Below are 16,385 nucleotides of genomic sequence, written 5' to 3' on the forward strand. Positions count from 1 at the left end.
GCGCTCGCGAAATAAATACACATCTGGGAATGATTCATAGGACCCGAGCAAACCTCATTATGTTAGTCACAGCAGATGTCAAAAGAAATCATTCTCATTAAAGTAAAGTGAAACAAGAGTAGATAGAAACAATTTAAAACTGAAGAAATTAGCTAAATAAATAAAGATTAGCCATAAATTAGCTACGATTGTTTAGAACTGAAAAATTAATGTGCTGCACTACCTGAGTTCGTCCGTGCATCTGTTCCAGACATCAACATACCACCCAAGAGTAAAAACAAGGCAGAGTTAGAGTGGTGAGAAAGTGAGCACACAAACCTACTGTGCCACACAAAAACACAAGAAAATAAAACCTAAAGTCACAGTCTTCTCCTGCTTCAGATTGCTGTTTCTCACCACAACGAGACAATTATTGTCTATTTTCAGCAGCACAGAAACATCTGTTCTCTGCTCTACAAATACAGGAAGCAGAAACCACAGGAAAAGGGGCTCTGTGTGTGTGTGTGTGTGTGACAGCATGTGTATTTCCTAGTGTCTGAGTGGGCAATCATGCACCTGCTTTTATGCAGATAACCACTTTTTACTCGCTCTCACAAACATGTCTGCATTTTTTTTGCTTCCAGTTTACAAGGGTGTGATCTGTGAGAGTTATTTTAACGATGTGTAAATGTGTTTCCGTTTATAGAAGAGCAGACAGCAAAGCTCACCAGCTTTGCCCTTTATTTGCAGTGACAGCATAAAGAGTCACTAAGAAGCGACAGCAAAAGGAACGTAAAGCAAAAACTGTATTAAAGGCAATTGATGTTTTAGGCTTCATCTGAGGCTTTAGATTTGTGGCTCACATAGCTAAAAGCAAATCATGTTGGAGTTTCAACCATCCAAACTTGGTCATTGCATCTTGTTTGTGTAGGAAAAGCAAAATTGGGCTCACATTTCATCAAAGAGATTTGAAACTTCTTTTCAGTAGCATTTTCTGATGCACCAAACTCAATTAGACTGCTTTCAGAATTCTTTAGAAATAAAGAATAATTAGTTGGAGCACTAACGGGCTTCATTTAAGTGACTGTGAGAAGCAACAATGACCGAGTCCTTTTCAAATGGAAATAAAAGTCATCAGCAGGCAATTCAAGTCTATGCTGAGCCTCTCATCTACACTTTGGAGTGTACTCAACATATCAGGTGCTGCCACAAGCTGCGCCACTGGAGCCTGGATGGATTGACAAATGAATGGGTGGATAAATCGATGAGCGTCAGTGGATTCGCTTGCCTGTTTTTCCCTTTAATTCCAGCCAAAAAGAGCTGGGCTTGGAGCCAGCTGTTGGGTACCTGTGAACGTGTTTTTCCCTCCTGATGCTTGTGCATTTATATATATATATATGTGGGAGAGGAAGAATACAAAGGGAGGAGACGATAACGAAAAGGGAGCAGTGGCGTTGAGATGCAAAATGAACGCTATGTTTCAGCCTTTTGAGAAAGAGATGACAGGAGAACAGGGTGTTTGTGACATCAATGCCATGCATGTCACACAATCTGACACTGTGGCACCAAATCAAATTTCCAAGCATGGATTCTCTGAGAGTTCAGAAGGTCTTTTGATTAACTCTCAAACAATCCATCCACAACCTAATTATAACCATTTCATACACTTTACATCACACTGACTCTCTGCACAGATCAAACCCTCAATATCTGATTTGATCTCGCTTGTTCCATCCTTCATTTTAAATGAGCTGTCTGTTCTCAGACGGGTTTGTTTCTGTTTGCTTATGGAGGCCTAATTTTTCATTCTGAGAAAGCAACACAGAGCCTGAAGTGCAAGAGGCAGTGCTGACAGCACAGACAGACAGACAGACACTGGTTCTTTTTCTTCTTCTTCTTAAGCCCTGCTCACTCAGCCGTGGTATTTTTAGATTCTGTCCGCCTTGCTGTATCTCTCGAGTGCTCAGGTTTCCGCCAAAGGCAGCCCCCATGCCGTAAATAACACACTCACACAATCAGTTCACTCTCTCCAGTGCATTCACACAGCCATCAAATTTCCATGCAAGCCATCAGACAAATGTGCATGATACAGAAACTCCATTTCACATGGACAGAATGAACTGCTTTGTGTGCGGAACAGAAAAACACTCGAGCAGAGGCACCAACGACGAGGCACATTAAAGACCACGCATATTAGAGTCAGTCATTGCCGAGGCGTTAGTGTAACGTTTTCTGGAGTAATTCATTCAACTAGTGTTACGTAATAAATTTACCGGCCACTGATAGATGGAACTTACTCATGAGCTGCACACAGTTTAGTTTCTACAGCTTTACAGATGTTTTCCTGTCTGTAACATCAGACTTGTGTTGCTGATAAACTGCAGAAGTTTGATCTTCATGTTTCTCTCCAGGCCTTACAGGCTGCAGCACATCAGCAGCTGAGCTGATACAATCATTCAACCAGCAGCAGGCCTTTTGTACTGCTAATATAGAAACAAAAAACTCTTCTTATTTTTTTGTTTGTTTGTTTAATGTTGACTTGACTAAGGAGCTAACAGCTGGTCTGAGTGAGGCCATGACCAAAGGACAACTCCAAGTTCAGTTTTTTCATAGGCAACTGTTTCAACAACAAAAAAGGAAAAGTATCTACACATTTATTACCATGATCAGTTTCTGACCTTAACCAATCCAGTAAGTTTTAAATGCAACAGATTCAGTGCTCATCAAATTACTACAAATGGAAAGAAATATCCATGAATAAATACATGTTCAACTAGCGTTTAGGAGTGCAGCACAGAGGATACAGCAGAGAGTTGTTTTACATGCAGCTCTCTGCATGTAGTGTGGGCAACCAACAGAGTTAACCACACACTTTTTATGCTTTGTGACCTCATGCAACCAAACAATATTGATTTCCTTGTTGTGCGTAGTTTTTATTTCAAGCTCTTTTTCAAGAGGAAACAAAACCTCTTTAAAATTGACGTGTCATTCTAAAACTTAAATACTGTTATACTGTGCACACAACAGAGAACATGACACTGAGAAGGAAACTTTAAAGCACTGTGACAGAATTATTATTGATACTGGAAAACACTTCAGTTGCAGAGGACTATGCTTACTGTGCTGCAAATTAAGGCATACTTAAAAATAAAATTGGTTTAAAATCTTTCAAATTGACAATTTGAGCTTGCACTGCTCTAAATTCGGCAATTAAGTTATTTTCAGTTGTTTCTCCATCATTTTGTTACCACAAATGTGGCAGTGTATTTGCCGTACAAACAAAGAGACATTTTTCTTTCCTGAATATCAACAGCTACCACACAAACAGACCCCCACCACACAAACACACACACTTTGTAATCGAGTGAGCGCTCCCTATGATGTGAAAGTCAATCAGAATCTTCAGATGGACCTTACTGCGCAGAAATGAAAACAATAAAACAGTGAGTATACTGCAGGGACGCGTTGAGTTGAAGTGTACTGGAATCATAACATTTAGCTGCACTTAACACCAATTCTATATGCTTGAAGCTGCGTTTTGAGCTCCTGACTGCTTTTCCTTTCTGCCCACGTTTTCAAATATTTGCTGTTATTCGTCCAAATGATTCATGATGGCACACCTCAAGGTTCTTCACTTTTTTCTGTCGGCAGCTATCATCTCCACGGAGAGAGCGAAAACACAGATTAAACCAGTTTTCTAACTACACGTGTAACCAGGCAACTGCACGCCAACATGCAGGCTCCGTAGGAGGGCCTCTGCCTCCTGCTTAGTCATTCACAGTGAGAACACCAACAGTGAACAGAACATTTTTTATTACAAATTATGACTTTGTAAATGTTTAAAGATGCCGTGCAGCTTGAGGGCTCCCCCCAGACACAAAATGCACCGGCCCATCACACAAACTCTAAAAGGTGTGATTAATTCCTTCTGACCTCTTCCATAATAAGAACAAGTCCTGATAATGTGGCAAAAGCTGCCATTCTCATCGATGTGGTCTACGGCCTGGTAATTAGTCACACGCTCATGAAAAAGCAGCTGGATAAACTGCTCAGACAGGGTGAACACACACGGCTGTAAAAAACAGAGTGAAGGGGCCACGACAGGGCCTTGCAGCAAATCAGAGGTGTCAGCTACTGTAGCAGCCCAAACATTCGCAGCACAAGGCTGCACACTGGACTCAGGAACGTACCAACTGCATGTGAGAGGGGGGTGAAGGTCACGACTCTGACTGTGAACCGCATCTTGTCCTTTTATTGAAGTTACAACAACCTCCTGTGTGAATTCCTGAGACGATTAAAAACAGCCTTAAAATGAAAAAGAATAAAAGTTGAAATGATCAGTTTTGTGTCAATATGAGACACACTTGTTCAGATTAGTTTACTGTTTTTATAGCTTTGATGTTGCAGTAAACAGAGAGGAAGAGTCACTTTCACAGGAAATCCACAGCAATATTTATTTTTGCCATTGTCTGTAGATATGTGTGTTTGTTTGTCTGTTACTAAAACATCTCATGAACAACTGGACAGATTTTAATTAAACTTGCAGAGAATAATCACTGGATGCACATCGACGACTGACTAATGTTTAGAGTTGTTGATTCAAAATGGCTGCCGCTAGTTAACATTAGCTAGCACAAAAATGGCTATATTTCAGTCTATTTTACAGATAGTGAGCTAAAATTTGATGTAGTAGAATCTGAGAGTCATTCAATATGCATACTCTTAACATGATGTCTTGCAACATTGCATGAGATTATGCATTTCTCAACACAAACTGATCTTAATCTAAAACTCTGACATGTAAGCGGGCGATATGCATTCCATCAGGAATGCTAGGCCTTTAATTATGAAGGTGACTGATAATATACTTTAGTTTTGAGGTACTGACATCATCAGCAACAGCAGCTGTTTGTGGCATCACTTAAAAATCAACATCTTATAATGTACTTGTACTATTTAACTGTATAAAATGTTCTAATAATTCATTGTGTAGTCAAATTAGAAATAATACAAACACATAAACCCCTTACTATGACACATTATTTGTGCTTCTATGAGTCTGAATCATTTAATTACACTTGACACAGCAGTTAGGTAACAGAAGCTGAGGTAAGCTCTTTAATGATGTGAGAAATGCAACTGCCATGGTCATGGTGTGATACTTAAACACTTTTTTTTTTTATGAACACAACTCTCTTGCTGCCATTTAGTGAGCAGCTGCACGGTGCTTTTCAGCTCCTGGATATTTAGAAACGTATGCCTGTTTGTTTTGTTCTGTGGAGATGGAATGAATTAGTGTAAAACCTAAATGTTGTGAGTGAAACAAAAAGGCCCGAAGCAGGAGAGATCATTTCGCACAAACAAACTTTATGGATTGAATGATTGAATGTGAACAATTCTTTTTTTGTCCCCCCCCCCCCATCTATCTGCTGGTTGACATTTACAAAATAAATTTATTTTGCTGCAAGGCGTCTGGCCTTTAGAATGCGTATATTCAGAACAACAGGAAGTGAATTTATTCAGGAAGGAGCCAGATGGCTGGGATAGTCAGAAGGGCCACATAAAACATATTTACTTTGGGTATCTGAAGACTTTATAGATGCAAATTAATCAAAAGATTTAGATTTTTTTTAAAAAAGGTTACATACCTTGTTTTTAGAGTGTCTGACATTTTTTAGAAACAATCAGAAGGCAGACTAAAACATTTTGATTTAAGATATCAAATCAAAACCTTCCTGTCTGAAGTGCCCCAGGGTGCACCTGAAGTGCTACAGCTAGCTGCTAACACTGCTGTTTACACTAGGAAATAACCATGGGATTCTATGTAAATTACCAAACAATGGGAAACTGATGTCAATGTCAAAGATTTTTAGACTAGTCCTTAGCTGGTCAGGTTGGTCAGAATTCAATCATTTCTTCAAACTGAAGTTGCTTTAAGTGCCATCTACAGCAGGTAAGATATTAATTGTTCATAATCTCTCATCAGAATTCCACTTCAAAAGATTTGAACTGCCTCCTGTGTGTCATCTTTGTGTTTTCAAGTGAACATGTTGTACCTCTTATGGTTCTGTGATCCAGTCTTGTACACTTGTGACAGAGGAAAGCAAGGGGAGCTACTGAGAGCCGGTTGTTTTATCTGACAGCAGCTGGCAGCACAATGTCAAACACAAGGTCCTCTGAGGGAGCAAGGGGTCCTCAGTGTGTCAAACTACCTCTGGTCAAAAGCAGTTTACCTATTTGCCAACAAAGCCTTCTGCCTGCACAAACCTCTTTCTGCTCATTGATATTTTAGCTGACTGCATCTCAGTGCTCTTACTGATTTCTACAACACACTTCTACACCAGATTTTTGTGCAACTAATGTTTGTGACATTGCTGAACAATGATGTTACTCAAAATGCGGAAATGAATTCTGGAGCTAATCAGAATTTTGCAGTTAGTCTTGCATCATTTAGCATTCAAATGCAGCTATAATGCTTCCTTACAGACAGGGATTAAATATGCCTCAGTGAATGATTTAAAAGAAAAAAAATGACATGTCTCATATTTAGTTCTGTGCTCAGAGATAAATATGGAAGAAAATGACCAGCCGAGGAGGTCTGGAGCAATTAACAAGGAATCAAACTATGACAGAGTTGAATTCAAATTACTACCTTCAAAAATCCTTCACCTACACACACAGCAAAGTTAATGTCAGACAGATAAAAGGAAAATTATCCTGCCCTCAGGAGACAATTAAAAATGCTTACATCACACACCTAATTGAGGCTGGATGAGCTGGTAGAAAAGAGAAGGAAAAACCAAGGAGGAGAGGCATTTTCCACCAGGTTAATTGCCTGCCATGAAGGAGGCTTTACCCACAGATAAGGATGATGTCTCTTTTTTTTTATTAACAGACAGCAGTTTAATGATGGAACATACACTTGGCCAGTCTGATCCTTCAGACAAGAAGGCGCAGGTAAAATAAGACCAAAAACAATAAATTCCATAACAAAAACACCACAGAAGAAACACGCCATCAGATTTTGCAGAAAAGCAGGAGTAGAATATCAAAGTTGTTTATCTTCAAGTGTCCTACTGTTTGGGAGTACATAAACAATATATGAAAAGGTCTGCATGCATGTTCCTTAAACTTTTATATCCAATATGCAAATGCAGTTTTAGGAGATAAAAATACAAGATTCTCTTCTTTGAAATGCAACAAATGCATCCTTACTGCAGCACGTGTACAACAAGAATGCAGCATGTCAGGACTAATGAATAACCCTTTCACTCTCTTTTGTTGGTTTAAATTTGTTCTGCAAAAGGAAAGTGAAGTCAGAGACAAAGGTGACAGAAATATGGAATGCCATGTGCCTGAGGCCCACACCCAAACCTGTACTAAATCATCTTATCTGTAACAATACAAAGCATCTTATCACCTTTTCTTATCATCTTAAGCATCTTATCTGTTGTGATCAACACAGTAGACCCAAACTATGATCAGTACAGTAATATCACAGCTGTGCTGAGTCCTACATGGATTTTAGTAAATCATTTTGTTGGTTTTGAGGCACAAAAAGCTGCACGACGTGTAATACCCATTTTATGGCAACTAAGACTGAAACTGTGCAGAGTTACACAGGTTTGGCACAAACACAGAGCCATACAAGTGAAGGAAATGCATGTGGGGAGATGAAATGTGCATGAAAATACGAAAAATCACCTTGGAAAAAATGTGCCAAGTGGAGAAGCTGTGCATGCTGCATGTCTTCTAACCTTGACAAAGTACAACATAAACCGTCTTCAGTTTAAAAGAAAAGAAAAACACATCTGCAGTGCTCTAATTTTTAACTTTCTTTCTGCATGAGTATGTTATTATCTCAGAACATGTGTTTTAACACATAACACAGCTGCCACTCTGTGTTAAAAGGCCCTCACACACACGTTCACTTTGATAAATCTTTCATCAGTACTTATGTCGGCTTTAGAGCCAACATGGATGCACACAAGCAGCAGGTCTCTTCATTCAGAGAAGCTGATAAATGATAAATTAGCTTAACCACAAGCTGTCTCACTTAAACTGAAAAAACAAACATGTAAGACAGATGTTCTGACAGATGTGCAACTTGGCTATTTTAATATTTAAAGGTAATCTAATCAGAAAACCTGCCTCCCAAATGTTGGAACTGATGCAGTCTGTATTTGTTTAGTGGTGCACTTAGGGTTGAAGTGACAGTGAGAAATTATCATTTTCAGTATCGGCTGATTAGAGCTGACATGCTGATGAGCTCAAATTGGGCCTGGTTGTGACAAACTTCAGTATACCTGAAAAACCATGTTTTCAGTTTGTTAATGTTCTGTTTTGTTTAACAATAATGTGTCAGGACAATTTTGACTGCTTTAAAAACAACAGAAGTTTGCATATAAACAAAAACCCAGTTTTGTGAATTTTTATATGTAAAGCTTTTATTGGTAAAGAAGCCAAATTACTCGACAAAAAAAAAAAATCTACAGAAAAATAAACATTTCACTGAGCTTAGCTGTTTATTTTAACCCTTGTCCGTCCAGCTGAAAGTATGGGACGGGTGTGCCAAGATGTAAGGAGCAGACAAGTGGAACAACAACGACTGTAGGACTATATTAATATATCTGACTCATATTCCTGCTGTGCTCATGTTCTGTGATGACAGAGTCAGAGACTGAGATGATAAATGTAGGTTTGGTCAGTTTCTGTGAATCTAGAATCCAGAATTAAATAAGCTCTTCTTGACATTTCTTCACTTTAATGTAAATAATTTTTATTCACCTCCATTACATCAAAGTGTAGTTTTGGGTGGAGAAAAGAACCTAATGCTGGGCTTATCCATATTAAAATGACAGGAGGACATTGCAATGCAATAAAGTTAAGCAGCTTCAATTAATTTCACTGCAAAAAGAAAATGGAGAGGTTAAAGAAAAGGAAAAACTATCTTATATCACCTGAAACCTCTGCACAGTAATAAAGCAGCTTCACATGTGAATAAAACATCAATGTCTTCAATTCAACGCAAAACTAAATCAAACTTATAATTAATCATATACAGAAGAATAAAAGTTCCCCACTTCTTGTCTTCAATATACTGTAGAGACTTTGTGGTGTGTTATACAACAACCCTGATACTGTAGAACAGCCAGCATGAGTTTGATGTTTTCCTGCCTCTTGAACAGAAAACAGAATACACACACCGTTGGGATGAAACACCTGATTGCTGCCCCAGTGACTGACAATCCATCTGTTGTTTTGTTGCATCCAACTTCCACTTATACGGTTTGTGTGTGCACAGCACCAGAATTCCTCCTCCCCCACACAAACCCATCCTGAAGTCTTGTTTCACATGTTGCGCTGACACGCACCTATTTATTCGCACAGTAAGAGGAAAATCTGTCAGTATCAGACAGAAATCCAAAAACGGAAAAATCTTCCATGTCTGCACGTAGGTGTGCATGCTGCTAAGTTTCAGCCTCTCACAGAATCACGGAAATCTAGTGGAAAAATAAAAAACTCAAAGTGAGGAAGAGTGGAGGAAAAACGCTGCACTTTTGTGTCATCAGTTTAAACAAGAGGGCTGAGTCTGGTTGGCCTCCGTTACAGATCCTTACATAAGAGAACTCCAAGACACACAAATACCAGCTGCTCCGCACACTGGTGATCAGAGAGGTGCTCCACATTACAGCAGCAGACAAGAATCAGATTAGCTGTGTTTTACAAAGATCAGTTTTATTATTGAACAAATAAGGTGTTCTCAGTCAATCTAATCAGCCAGCTTTAATCATTTTCACACAGAGGGTGTGCTGCATTGTTTAAAAGAACATGAGCTAGTGAAGCGTTGGTTGTGGCGATGCGGCAGACTCTGATCTGAAAAACATCTACCTCTAACTCTCAGTCTGGACTTGCACACTAAACGTTACTGCACAACAAAGATGCATCAGTCCTGCCTTTAACAACAGCGTGGAATGGGCTTTTAAGGCCTTGGCTTGTTTGTCAATCAGCTGAAAGCTTTGATGGAGGAGATGTTTGTCCTGCTTAAAACATCATGGGTTATTTGAGCATGATATTACTCCTCCTGTATCAGAGTCTACTAGAAACTGACATCATGTTTTGAGCCCCCACTGCACTACATCAAATAGTTTTGGAAATTAATATATTTTTCCTTGGTTTGGAAAGAATATCGCCACCCAGACAGAGACACAATTCTAACTAAAATGCTGAAAACACTTTTTCGTGCCACTAGGTGGCAACAACATCAGTATTAAGAAAATTCTGAGCGTGGCTAAAGTGTTCTTCAAAAACAATTATTTTTCTCTGAGACTGGTCATCATTTTCTCTCAATAATTAAACTGTTCAGCACACGGTCAAAGTTTAGAGACAATAGGATCAGGAGAAGCAGAGCCAGACATAGAAAAACACTGAAATGTTTAATGTTGGGTAGTTTCTGGTCCTTTCCAAAACACAAAATAAAGTTGAGCATAGGTGAAAAAGGCTACAGTGTCATAATTCTGCCAAAATCTCAGTTGACAAATTGGAAAGGGTTTCTAAACATTTTTGTTTGTCCTCCAAATGCAGTTTGCATGCAGATAAAGGGTGTGATTACAGAAATTAAAAAAAACCTTTGGTTTCCAAACATCCATGTTAGTGCAGACAGGGCCTTTGGGTTGATACTGGCTGATTTCTTAGTATAGAAGCTCACACCAGCATCTCCTCTACACCCGACTGTAGACTGACTCAAAGTGCTGCAATGTGTTCATTAGTTATCATATATTCTGTCCATGGAGCCTCCAGAACAACATGTTCCAGGGTATTTCATTTCTTATTTCTAGTGTTGACCTTTTAACCAGTGGATTTTATCAAAACACTCCTGGTACGTTACAGCTCTGCTTCCTGGCAGCTGAATTTTAAAAATGTTCTTTAGTGTGAATTTATGAGGCCATAAAGGGGATAATATTTTTTTGCATGTGTGTGTATGTGTGCATGTATTTGTTTGTACTGTTAGGATGTATCTTATGAGTCACTGAACAAGTTTTAATGAAACTTTCAGAAAGTAAGCACTAGATGTAGATCTACAACTGCTTAACCTTTGGAATCAACCCGATTCAAGATGGCTACTATAGCAAACTCAAATTAAAAAACAAACAAACACTGACCACAAAAACTAAGCACTGGATGGATTTCAATGAAAGTCTCACAGAGTAATTACTGGCTGTACATTTATAAATGATTAACTTCTGGAGGTGCGCATATGATTTTTGTCTAAAACTGGCCTGAAAGTCAATGAGTAAGATGCATGCCTTCAGGTCAGGAATCTTAACTTTTCCTGGGGAAAAACAAAGGTTTGAGTCATGCCCTTGTTCAGAGCACAAATGCAAGATTTCTAATGATGATAACATCTAATTGGCACTCATATTTATATAGTTTGGTTAATAAACATTCAGAAAGTTTATGATAAGGTCAGAGCACTTATTGCAGTTGAGCATATTGCAGAACAGTGACTGTAGGCACACAAGAAACAGCTGAACATAAAAGACAGCAAAAACAAACACTAAAACTGTGTGCATATAGAAAAAAAAACTGTCATCTTGCTGGAAAACAAAGAATAAACTTCATAACGCACCATCTCTTTTTATGCCTAAAAATACTACGGGTCCAACTTTGGACCTAATTAGAGTGTCTCTAGCTGTCTCACCACACTATCACTGCTCTCAATTTTCTCCCTCTCCATTTCCCAGAGGAGTGGGTGGAGAGGAGAGAAAGAATGTGATACCCCCACCTGCTGAGGTACATCACACTGGGATGGAAAATGTAATTTCTAAACCATCTGTGACCAGAATACAAGACAGAAACACTGATTAGATTTGCGAAAATGCTGAAAATAAAATTTTGACAGCTAGGTTTCTGTGAGTAAAAATACAAGCTAGTCTTTGTTCAGTTGTGTGAGCATGAAAACTATAAGTGGAATTTTTCCTCTCTCTTACTCCAAGGCAAGCTGTCATCTTAGTTCCCGTTTGACATCAGATTGAAACACATTCGAGAGGGTCTTTGAATTCAGATTCTCACTCATCTTTACTTCATAGCTAAAGTAACCTTTAAAACTAAACAAGTGCCACAACCCCTGTGTGTAAAATTACACATCAGTCAGTGCTGTCCTTTAATTACAGTCATTATGCTCCATGTGGATCTGTTCAAGTTTTTATTCTATTGTCATGCAACACGGTTAAGAGTTTAATTTCTCAGCGTGACGAGCAGCAGGGTATTATTTGTAGCAGCAACACAAAAATAAATGTAGTACAAAGATTACACAACGTCATTATGATGGGGGCTAAAAAACAAAACTGAATCTTTGATTTGCATCTAAACACTTCAGGAAACTCCAGTCGTATACTGATTGTAAACAGTTTGATTCTCTTTGTGCATCTTTTTTGCATCTCGTAATAAAAAGATATTCTCTTGTTTTGAGTGTTTCTCTTTTTTGAGCTCTTTTAATTTGGATTGCATATTTTCTAATTCTTGGTTTTCATGATGCCATAGTTTTTTTAATCATCACCCACTGCCATAAAAGAAACAACTATTTATTTGTACCCATGTGTGTGTGTGTGTGTGTGTGTGTTTGTCTGTCAGCAAAATATCTCAAGAACCACTAGATAGATTTTAATGAAATTGAGAAAGTAATCATTGGATGAACATCTACAACTGATTAACTTTTGGAGTAAACCAAAATCTAGATGGCTGCCACAATTAATCAACTTTAGCAAACACAAAGATGGCTGTAACTCAGTAACTTTTACAGATATTGAGCTAAAGTGTGTCAGTAGCTTAGAGAACCTTTGTTTAAACTTTAAATCAAGGCGTTGGGCGATATGCAATCTATCAAGGGATGCTAGTTTCATATATAAAGGTTGTTTGCTTTGTTCAGTTTGAGTCTGCAACTAAAACTGAGGTTCTGCGTGCTTGGATTATTTCCTTATTTTGTTATTTCCCTGCAGATTATCTGAATCCTTTGAAAACGTCCTGCCATAAAGGATTTCATCTTGTGCTCCAAAAACAGCAAATTAAATCACACTTCTGGTTCTTTGGCTTCTGGGTTCTCTTGACTTTGACCATACTGTAACAAAGTCTTGGTAAAAAAAAAAAAAATAAAATAAAAATACTATTTGATTAGCTTTACCTATGAAGTTAAGTGATATAGCAGTAATTCTTGTCAATATTATTAACTGTATATAGCTAGATAAAAGGTATTCTGGAGATGCTGCACTTAACTCTTTGCTCTGGCTCTTTAAAATGCAAACCCTGTAAATATTTTGAATGCATGAATTCTGAACACAGTGGGGAGCTGGGAAAAAGCAACATTTCCTGTCTTGTTTCTATGATTTATTTATAGTTTTATAGTTTGTGTTCTTGGACCAAACGGTTCAAAGGATTCTCTGAGGCTTATAAAACTACATCTTTTTACTGGTTTGTATTTGCACTGCTAGAATAAACGGAGTGACTATACAACACTGGCAAATATGAGCAAATCTCCTCCATTAGCACAAGAGGTTTTTGTTTATAAGACATAATACTTTAAATAGGACAAATGATGGTTCTGATTGGAACAATTACAGTCCTGTGTTAAGAAAACTGCTACTATAAAACAAGAAAGTGAACGGCCACAGTTCCTGCAGTATTAAAACAAAAAAGAAGGAATTGTAGCTGGATTAAATGATTATAAGAACTGTGAAAAGGTTCCTTCAGTCCAAAAGCGCCTTATGTCAACTTCTGAACAAGTACTGATCTCTTACTAGCTTTTTTGATAAGTGTTGTCTATAACGAATTGCACAGATGCAGGTACAGGGACTTTTCTGACGTCTTTAATTATTTTCACATGTTAGTTAAATGTTTTTGGTTCAGTGATGAGCTAAAGCAGATCTGCTGTCTATCTTTATTACTTGATGGATCCTCCGCTTTGATTTCCTAGTGAGGCTTTAAACTGTTACCTCCAGTAATCATCATCATCATATAAATCTATTTTTTCTTTAGTGTTGTCACTGCATTGCCAACAATATTAATAATGCATAATTTTAGCTGTGGACAAAACCTTTCAAAGCAACAAGTACAAAATGTTCAGGGAGTAATGAAATCATAAATGGGCTAATCATGTTGCAGAATTTTATGCTGCAGCAAAAAACAAACAAAGAAAAAAAACATATTGCAATTGACAAATTGTTTACCACTCCTTCATTAAAAGCAATCATGTAGTACTCATCAGGAGACTAGAAATTCTTCAGCCTGCTCTTTGTGCATCCTTGGTACCATTACCAGCACCAATTTGTGGACTTGTGTGCAGACATCTCTCATTCGGCTCCTCTTATTATTCTGTTTTATTATCTCTACTGGCTCAGTCATTTGAAATATTGCCTCTAAAATATTCTGTTTTTATCGTACTTGAATCACTTTTTTTTGTCAATTTATTCTCCCAGTCGCGTCACCTCCACCTGATCCCCAATTTACCCTTTCCCTTTTGCACAGTTCTTCTCCTGCACTGCTGCCTCTCATCTTGCTTTTCTTATTTAGAATCATTTCTTTCTCTACCCTGTTCCATCCTTCTAGTTATACACCCTCCCTTTTATTGTCTTTTTATCAATTATCTCTTTTCTTTCATTCTCCCTCCGTGGCAGCCTTTCTAATATGCTGAATCTAAAAAGCATGTGTAGTGAGAGAAATCTTCCTCCAGTTTTGACTGAGGAAGATGAGCTCTCTTGCTATTAAAGTTCAGAAATAAAGCAGACATACTTCTCTGGGTTTGCCAACAAAACCTGTCGTGCCTGACAAATAGGAGCGATGGAACCCGCTCAAAATAACGTTTTGTATTTAACGTTTTGTTGTAAGAGTAGTTTCTTTCATATGTTAAACAAGATAAATCCTTAAAGACAGTTAACCCCATTATTGTCATAGTTTCAAAGGGAATATGAAAATGAACCTCCAAATGAAAACATTTCTTCATGCACGACTACTGTGTCTACATGACGTTTGCTTTTTTTTTTTTCATGTGCCAATTAGCAGCGCTAATCACATTTTCTGTGTAATACAGAGGAGTGTGAAGAAATGTTTGCTTCACAGATGAAAGTGTCTCCTGTGACCATCACCAGAGACACAATTCAGTCTGCAACCGACTCATTTATAGTAGATTAAACATTTCAGCAAAATCAAATATTAGGCTGAACATGAAAAACTTCTGCACCTTCTGTGGTGCCATCTGCTCAGTCTTTATCTTAGAAACTCTTGACTTTTTTTATTTTAACTCAAACTCTTCACTTCATCCAGCTGAGAAAATCCTGCTTTCAATGAGACCTTTAAGTGTATGGATTTTCAAGAAGTGAGAAAGATCAATAAATCTTAAAAAAAAAAAATTCTATTGAAAATATTCATTTTTTTCCCCTTTCAGAGTTAAAAGCTGAGTTTACCCCATGGCTTTAGCTGTCAGAGATGGTGCAGGAGCCAGTTACTCTGTCGTAGTTCAACAGTCCAGACCCTTCTTATTAAAACAGCACAAAAGACTAATTATTTCTGCAGTGCTTTGATTTACATGCAATTAAAGTTTCATGTGAGCCCAGATAAAGCAGGAGGAGGACAAGGGGAGAGTCGAGAGCTGAGCGGGATGGAGGGGAGAGAGGATTAAAAGGAGAAACTAGACACTGGAAGTGAGTGAAGCAGCAAAATGGAGCAAAAAAATACAACTTGGTGACAGAGAGAGGAACAGTGTTTGTGAGAGGTGAGAGGACCAGAGATCAGAGGAGATGTGAGGCGAGCCATCATTTGGCAAGGGAAGTGATGACACAGCACATCCATCTCAGTGGCAGGTGCCTGCTGTTGCTCCTTTACTGAGGACAAAGGAGGAGAGATCTGCACAACATGAAAACTACTGCACCTCGAGGTAACATAAAAACATAAACTCTACTCATTGTATTATCACACACATATATACTAATAAGAATCCTCACAGTTTGATCATTTAAGACTAAGTACAACCCCAATTCTAAATAAAAGTTTGGATGTCGTGTAAAATTTAACTAAAAGAATACAGTGATTAGGAGATCTCATAAAGAATAGAATATAGTAAACATCTTGAATGTTTAAGCTGTGCTAGTTTGGGGGAAAATCTTGAATTTTATGACAGCAGCACATCTCAGATAAGTTATGACAGGGCCATGTTTAGCACTGTAAAAGATCCCCTCTTATTTTCACATCAGTCTGTGAACATCTCTAGGAACTGAGGAGAGAAGCTGCTGGAGTTGTTGCAGGGAATGTTGTCCCATTCTCGTCTGATGTAGCTGTTCAACAGGCCTGTTTTTCATTTGTTTTTGTGGATTTTTTGTTTCATGATGGGTCAAATGTTTTCAGCTGGTGAGAGGTTT

General features: G+C 38.2%; 1 protein-coding gene across 5 annotated transcripts in view; it reads right to left on the minus strand.

Moving 5' to 3' along the window:
• dtnbp1b (dystrobrevin binding protein 1b) overlaps window positions 1-16,385 on the minus strand; it is a 70,767-nt gene that overhangs the window by 10,918 nt on the left and 43,464 nt on the right. Inside the window, exon 1 of one of the 5 annotated variants that reach the window (XM_037975621.1) lies at window positions 224-424. The exons of the other annotated variants lie outside the window; for them this stretch is intronic. Within the exon in view, the coding sequence (XP_037831549.1) occupies window positions 224-260 (37 nt within the window). The 5' untranslated portion in view covers window positions 261-424. Of the gene's footprint in view, window positions 1-223; window positions 425-16,385 lie in introns of those variants that run through there. 5 annotated transcript variants of the gene reach the window in all.

The sequence above is a fragment of the Kryptolebias marmoratus genome, linkage group LG5 (assembly GCF_001649575.2).
Source record: "Kryptolebias marmoratus isolate JLee-2015 linkage group LG5, ASM164957v2, whole genome shotgun sequence".
Lineage (NCBI taxonomy): Eukaryota > Metazoa > Chordata > Actinopteri > Cyprinodontiformes > Rivulidae > Kryptolebias > Kryptolebias marmoratus.